The 8,453-nt window shown below is 35.3% G+C and overlaps 1 protein-coding gene across 2 annotated transcripts; it reads right to left on the reverse strand.

Moving 5' to 3' along the window:
• Positions 1–937: 937 nt before the first annotated feature.
• On the reverse strand, positions 938–4,282 carry birc5b (baculoviral IAP repeat containing 5b). Of its 2 annotated transcripts, none has more exons than XM_059333568.1 (4): positions 4,088–4,282; positions 1,631–1,749; positions 1,238–1,355; positions 938–1,154 (listed from the first exon to the last, which is right to left on the reverse strand). In XM_059333568.1, the coding sequence occupies exons 1-4, from the start codon at positions 4,211–4,213 to the stop codon at positions 1,068–1,070; spliced, it is 450 nt and encodes a 149-aa protein (XP_059189551.1). In that variant the 5' UTR covers positions 4,214–4,282; the 3' UTR covers positions 938–1,067. The 2 variants fall into 2 exon arrangements, with proteins under 2 accessions (XP_059189551.1, XP_059189552.1); XM_059333569.1 differs by having other exon boundaries at positions 1,640–1,749; positions 4,088–4,280.
• Positions 4,283–8,453: the final 4,171 nt, after the last annotated feature.

Consider the following 8,453-nt stretch of genomic DNA (forward strand, 5'->3'; position numbering starts at 1 on the left):
AATAGGGTAATTTTTTAATCTTATAAATAAAATCATGAAACTTCCTCAGTTTGATATTTACATTACAATTTATTTGGAAATTGGGATAAGACCTTTTATCATTTCATAAATCAGAAAACACTGTTTAAAAAGCTATTTTAATCAGTGATGACTATTTGAAGACAACATTTTGACTAATTTACAGCAACAACAACAATAAAGAACATGTTAAACAGATATTGTGCTGTAGAGTGGGAGCTTTCTAACGATGCCTGTGATGGTGAGGTTTAGACTATGCTTTCTGTACTACATGCTGCAATAGGATGCCAACTTTTACCGAATTTAGAAGAAATCTACAGGCGCAAACAGATCAAATATGGTAACATATACACTTAAATGTTTGTTTTGCATGTTTTCTTTCCACTATTCTGAAAGAAGGCATGTTATGGGACTAGTGCATGAAAAAAACATTTTGCCTGTTTTGTCTCGCCTTAAATGCTAAATGAAACATTACAGTGTGGCAGCTTTGACTGCATGAGTACCTTTTCCACATTTCCCCATTGTCAGCAGCAACTTCCTTAAGGGTTTCCTAAATCTCAGCCTGCTCACAGGGTTAGGCAAGTGTCCTGGTGAGCCCTCTCAGTGCACACTGTCCCCCTATATGTAACAGATGTTTCTGGGGCAACAGTTGGTATTGGAAGGGAGGGGCTTCAGGCCATCTGTCCAGGGTCAAGGTTTGAAAAGGGGTGGTAGTGATGGTGGCACGTTCAGGAAAATGGTAAGTATTTGCTTGAAAAGAGGGAATATAGCCCACATTGTAATCCTGCTCAATGTGCGCTTTCATTTCAGATTGCCTTTGTGGAGGTTTGAGAGTGAGAGAACTTCACAAAGTGTCTGAGGCAGAAGTGCAACTTTAGTGCTAAAGCACCATCTGGTGGTCAAAAACAAAACTACGAGCAAAGAGTAATATTCCTTTATTGATATCTTAAACTGCCATAAATACTAATTAAGAGTATAGGCTCGTGCAACACCCTTAAGATCAGTGTGCCAATAAAATCACAATATGATTGAAATCAAATATCTGGTGTTTATGAGTCCAACTGAGATTTAAGCCTCTCAACCGTAAGGTCTATTTCATCCCGGAAATATGCCATCTTCTTATGAAAAACCTTTCTCTGAGGAAAACAAGCAGAATATGGAACAAGTAAACAAACAGCAGAACCTCACTTCATTACACATAGGGAGCAGAGACACTCACGATGTAGATCTTCAGCCTCTCCTTTTCCATGTGATAGAACTCTGCCACAGTCAGCTCGGTGAAGTCCTTGCTCAGGTTTAAGAAGCCGCAGTAAGGGGAGCGTTTCACATGCTCAGACCTGGGCGAGAAAATGGAAAGAAATTAGTCAAAGGCACAACGTCTGAATTCTTAAGTTCTTTATGTGCATGCATATACCTGCATGTTTCTTTGTATATGTATGTATTTATTTTACTTCATAAATGTATTTTTTTTTCTCCTTTTAAAAAAATCATCATTTCATTTCTCTTTTATTTATTTTTCTCTTTTCCAAGGACCTGAATGAAACAAGGAGAATCTCAGATATAAAACTACACTGTTCCCTGGCAGTCGGCATACTATTTTTTAGTGACATACTTTACTAACCAGGGATCGTCCTGTGGCTCCCAGCCCTCAAGTTCAATGAGACAGAAGAAACAGCAGGCAACATCGGGCTCATTCTCACTGGGGCAGTGGACAAAACCAGCCTTGGCCATCTGAAAGACAAAACAGTTATATAATAAAAAAAACAATCCTCCTCTGAACCCCAACAGACTGTTTCGGGGCATTTTTGCTCTATTTACATTTTACTCACTGTGGCCTTGAATTTCGCCGCAATATATAAAATGTATATGAAATATACAAGTACTTCAGCTCTTTGAAATCAGCATAACCATTGCTAGAAGTGTGAACTCAAAAATATATTTTGTGCAGAATAACAGTTATAATGGCAAATCATAAAAGAAAAAGGCCAATTGAATTTTTCTGATTTACAGCCTCTCCTGTCCTCTCCTCTCTGCGTAAACAGATTTTCAGTGAATCTGTCACGTGACCATTTGTCTCAACAGAATCAATCATGGCTTCACAGTGTCGCTGAGGAGCAGAATTTAATATTTTTAACAGGATCTAGTTATTCCAAACGGTTAATTTTTGGGGACGTTTTTCATGAGACATATAAAGTGATAATATTAAAAAGTGAAACACATGTCAGAGGAGTCAAGATAAAGTGATTTTGGCAGAAAAATCACAATTTTAATCTTTGATTTAGTTAGTTTTTCTAATTGAAACGTTCATAACCTATGATCCAACAATGACTGCCAGAAAGCTAAAATTCAGACGGGTGTAATGGTGTATTTTTGTCGATCTCTCAAAGATAACATAGGAATTTAATGAGCTGATAACTCGGTAACAAATATGAAATAGCGAGAACAAAAGGCGATAGCCACAGGAGGATTAGTGTCAGTGAGAAGGAAACTGCTTTTGGCTGTTGGGGGTTAAGAGTTGGTAACATGGTGCTCAGCATTGCTCATCAAGTGGTGTGTCAGCAGCTCATCCATCATGACAAGATGAGGGTGGGCGAAGGCGAGGGTCTGTGCACCGACACCTGATGCAACGAAACTGAATCTGACAGCTGCTTAACCGTACATCACACGCTGTCACAGCCTAAACCTCTGTAGTATAAAATTGCGTCACTTAAGAGTGTAAACAAGGTTGGGTTATAGCAATAATTATCTATCAGCCATAGTCAAGTACTGCATAGGTTCATGTACATTAAGAGCTTAAGAGCTGTGTGACACATCCTGAGTAGAATAAAAACATCACAGGAAGGCTGTTTATATCATTATAAAGCAGTTAGATGCTTCACTGCAGAAACACACCTCTTCAAAACGGCTTTAAGTTGTTTTGTGCTAGATTTCGGTTTTCTTTCTTTTGCTCTCAGTGTGTTCATGTGTTTTTGTGTTTTTAAATTATGTTTGTTGACGTGTAAAGTGTCTGACTACTCTGAAAAGTACTCTATAAATAAAATGCATTATACCAATTATTATTTTTATTTTTAACTCATGAATGATTTTAATGAACTTTACAAAAACACTGAGTTAGGGCTAATAATTACTTTCATTATTGATTAATCTGTCGCTTAAATTCCTGATTCTTCTGTCAGAAAATAGTGAAAAATGGCCATCCTGGTTTCTCTAAGACCAAGGTTATATCTTATTTGCAGAAACTCAAATAAGACATTGATTTAAGTTGCACCTTCTGCAGAGAGCTCAGAGAATCACTTATTTTATACTATTTTCATATTATTCTGTATGGTTTGTATTCACTGAATGACAGAAATATTTGCTAACAATTCTATTTGAATAATATACTTATTTTGACTAAATTCTACTACCATAAATACACATTTGCAAACAAAAAGCCAAACTTTACAGAGCTAACTGCCAAAATCAAATATGAATTCCTTCTATTTGTGAATGTAATAAGAAAAAAGCTTTGAAAACATAATCTCTGTAAGCTTTACTATGTTTATTTAACTTTTCTTAATTATTATTAGAATTTTTCTTGTTTCTCAGCCTTTAGTCTCCCTGGTTTGCTTTTAATTGTATACTTATTCTATAAACACAAGGTATGCAAGACTTGTGTTGTTGTTGATACAATAAAGTTTGGAGGGAGAGAAAAAAGGACAAACATGAAGGCCAGGTGACGAATCTTTTGAAATCACACGTAAATGGTACTAAAATGCACTAAAATGTGTTTCTGGAAGTTTCAGGGGATAAACAGGTGCGTAGTAACAGCATCTTGATCCATATTTGATCGGGGTAGTTTGATGTGACCAGAAGGCAGCTAGATAAATCCTTTGGGTACTTCATGTATATTTTGAAACCAATACTTGACTTTGAATGCAGTACTTTTCTTGTACATTATTTGTACACTGCAGTATTGCTACTTTTACTCAGGTTTGAGTACTTCTTCCACCACTGGTTCCTGAATATCCACCTTCTGATTATTCATATTTCTGAAAGCATTTTGCGGCGTGGAGACACAGCGGCCTACCTTCTCAGGTGTGCAGTTACATTCCTCTCTAAAAGGCCAGTCTGAAAAGCTTTCCTCACGTAAATCATGGCTGTACATCTTGTCATATGAGAAGAACCTGCTCGCCAGTACATCCGTGCTGGCCATGTTACAGCTGGACTTCACTGAAAGTAATTTTCGCGATGTGATTGTACACGTGAACGTGTGCTGACGGCGCCTGCAGCTCTCACAGGTGTTGGTAGTTTTTGCTGATTAACTGCGCCAACTGTCCGATGTGGGCGGGGCTACGTAAGGTCACCTGACCCCACAGGTAACTGGCAGAGTGCAGCCTTAAATTTACTATTAACCCTCTGAACCCCAACAAGCCGTTTCAGGGCGTTTTTTCGTTGTTGCTGTTTTTACATTTTACTCACTTTGGCCTTTTATTTCACATCAATATCGCCACCCTGTTAAAATAATCGCTTAACTCATTTTTTTCAACTTTTGCAGGAAACACAAAAAAACTTAAGAAACCAAAAAGTGTAACATATGACATTTATTGATCATTTCACTCAAAAAGGATGTAACAAAGGATGGCTATTGGCATAGTAATAACACTGTGTGTAAATTATGTAACTTAAGAGAAATAAATGACTTTGATATGGTAACACTTTATTTTGAAGGTGTCTACATAAGAGTCACACAAGCCTGTCAGAAACATGACAAGACAAGTATCATGAGCATGAATGTTACTTCAAAGTATCATTAATGTTCATGACACATACCATGTCATGTTTATGACACGCTCATGTCACTCTTATGTAGACACCTTAGAGTAAAGTGTTACCAATATTAGTGTCAACAATAAAACACTGATAAAGTAAAATGATAACTAAACAATCTCCCTCTAGCTCGGACACACACACCACTACACATCAACGGAGAGGGTGGAGAGAGTGTCCAGCTTCATATTCTTGGGCATACACATCTCAGAAAACATGGACAACAAACACCACAGCAATAGTAAAGAAAGCACAGCAGCGGTTATACTTTCTCCGCACACTCAGGAAAGCCAATCTCTCACAACAACACCTGAGGTCCTTCTATCACTGCTCCATAGAAAGTGTGCTCACATACGGCATCCTGTCGTGGTATGGTAGCAGTTCTGCTGCAGACAGGAAGTCACTGCAGAGGTCCATAAAAACTGCCCAAAAAATAATCAAACAACAGCTACCTACCATGGACACCATCTTTAACTGTCGATGCTTGCAGAAGACACACAACATTCTGAAGGACTCATTCCACCCTGCCAATCATCTGTTTGAACTGCTGCCCTCAGGGAAACGTTACAGGTCCATCAGAACACGCACCACAAGATTCATGAACAGTTTCTATCCCGCAGCTATCACCATACTCAACTCAGACCTGAAAACAAACTCAGTGGTCTGACAGCACTAATCAGGGACATCCACACCTAACACAATCCTCTGCACTTTATATATTTATATAATTACAGTATTGTTTTAATGCATACAATGGCACTAAGTTGATGGTACAGTGAATGAATGACATGAATATACTAAGTGCTGAGAGAATGAGAATGTATCTTTTCTATTTACTATTTATTGAGATTAGATGATAAGAATGTATCTTGTTATTTACTATTTATTATGCTTTTTTTATGAGTCCAGTACGTGAGTGCATTGAATTTCGTTGTATTTCTGTGCAATGACAAATAAAAATCTAATCTAATCTAATCTTTGCTGGGTTCTTATCTGATGCCTATGAATGTGGCAAATTGTCAAAGAAGTGATGATCTTAAAGGGATAAAATCACATGATCTGATCAACTGAAGATATAGGCGATTTTACCATAGGTGTCCAGTGTCATGAGGAGATGATTTAGGCAAAAAAAAAAAAAAAATTGACAAAAATGACTTCGGCGATTATTTTAACAGTATGACAATATATAAAATATGTATAAAATCTATAAGTAGTGCACCTCAATTGAATCAGCACAATCATAGTTAGAAGTAGGAACAACTCAACATTTATTTTGTCCAGAATAACACAATTATATTGACATACTGTGACATGTGTTGATTAATGAATATTTTTTTTTATTTTATAGAAAAAAATGATATTGTATAGCCAATTGACTTACTGCAATTATACACTTCAACATTTTAATAATAATTTTATAATGTAAAAAAATAAGATAATAATTATTAATCATATGCTCTTTATTAATTGATTAATATGATTAGAAACAATAGTAATACATAATAAAAAATATGAAATAATAATCAGAAGAAAAAATATATGTGTGTGTGTGGGTATACAGAATATTAAAATTATATTTTTGTATTCAAATTTTAAAAAATGATTTTATTATTATTAATTTATATAAATATTCATATTCATATTTATTTATCTAATTCTTGTTTTTACTGTTATTCTAACCATTATTCTTTATTGCCCACCTACCTTTTATGGCATAACATAAAAAATGTCCCACCCTACATCACATATCATGAATAAATAATCATACCCTCTTAATATAGCACGAATAAAAGCTACTAGAAAAACCTAAAACCAAAGATTGAGCTGAAGATGAAGTGAAGTTTCTTCAGCAGTCTGAGCGAGACAAATCAAGGGTATATTCCACAGTTACAGTCTTTTTAATGTTGATCTGACTTGATCCACTGAAGTATTGAAGTAACTAAAGCATACGAAAACATATTGAACTTAATAAATGATAAATCTCTCATATTACAGTTGGGAAAGTGGAGGGAAATAACGCTCCCTGTTGGCCATTAAAAGAAATTCAATGATGTTTGCTTTAGTGTTTATTTTATTATATCTCTACCAAAAATAACAAAGTTTTTTTTACTGTGCTTTTTCTTAATATCTGAGCTTCTATTCGACACATCACTGATGTGTATAATAATGATATTTATTTGTATTTGTTTTGCACAATTAAAAATAATAATAATAATAATAATAATAAAAATAATATATATATATATATATATATATATATATATATATATATATACATGCATACATACATACATATATATATACATATATATATATACATATATATATATATATATATATATATATATATATATATATATATATATATATAAAGTACAGTGCAGGTAAGGACAGAAAACCCAAAATTATTTGAAACCTTCACATAAATAAGTAATAATAACACAATATATGAAATAAGAACAACAGAAAATATGAGTTTGTGTGTGTGTGTGTGTGTGTGTGTGTGTGTGTGTGTGTGTGTAAATAATAATAGTATAAATAATCTAATTTATAACTACTAATACATGACTACAGTAATATGATCAGGCATTCTTATAGAAGGTGTTCTTGCTTTAATTCTGACTGACTTGAATGATTTCCAGCTGAGCGTGTTTAAGACATGTAGTAAAAGAACACACACACACACACATAAAGAGTAAAGTCAACTGTCCAGTTTAATGGTTTGTGGTGTAAATTTTACTGGCCTGTTTATGACTGTGAGAGACAGGGACAGTCCTGGTGAGCAGTGTGTCCCTGTAACACTACCCCTCAGGCCCCTGGGTGCTGAAATGTGCTTACAACTGTAAACTGCCGTCCTTTTCCCCTTCTAACCTTATCTTCCAGTGGAGCGCCTGAGGGAGCGCGGAGACGCAGTGTGCCTGCATATAAGGCAGAGTGTGTGATTTTCATTCTTTATATATATATATCACACTCTGAGATGATGTAAGGGCTTACTGACTGTACATTTCATGTCATATTACTGCAGCTCGCCCGTATGGTGGGTGGCTGCAGAATAACAGCTAGCTCTGAATTTACACATGTGTGTGTTACTGTTGCCACTCACTATTTTTCCATCATATGTGCAAATTTTCTCGCTGTTTTGCGCCGTTTCTCTCTGCACCACAGGAGTGATGTTTAAGCTTCCTCCTCCATTATTCACAAAAGGGAAGTTTGTTTGGCATTTTTGCTTGAAAAATAACCTCAACAGTGATTATCAGAATAGTTGTCGAAATAACTCTAAATTACTCTTTTGATCGACTAATCTGTTAAAAGATTATTTTCTGATGACACTTAAAGAATGTGCTTAAGGTGGCTGTCTAGTATGATGGTGTAGTTGTGAGTTTCAGCGATAAATGCTCATAATTAGAGCCCGACAGATATATCGTTGACAGATATTATCAGCCGATGTTGGCCTATCAAAAGCATATCAGTATCAGTGTGTATGCTGTCTGATATGCGCCTAAAGAAAGCTTTTCTTACACAATATATAATGCAGAATTATTATTATTTTTGGTCAACAATTGACTGAAACTGAACAGTAATAATGTTAATTTAGCTATTTATTTTATTCCTTTTTTCCCCTCGGT

This window comes from Centropristis striata, chromosome 5, assembly GCF_030273125.1.
Source record: "Centropristis striata isolate RG_2023a ecotype Rhode Island chromosome 5, C.striata_1.0, whole genome shotgun sequence".
Taxonomy (NCBI): domain Eukaryota; kingdom Metazoa; phylum Chordata; class Actinopteri; order Perciformes; family Serranidae; genus Centropristis; species Centropristis striata.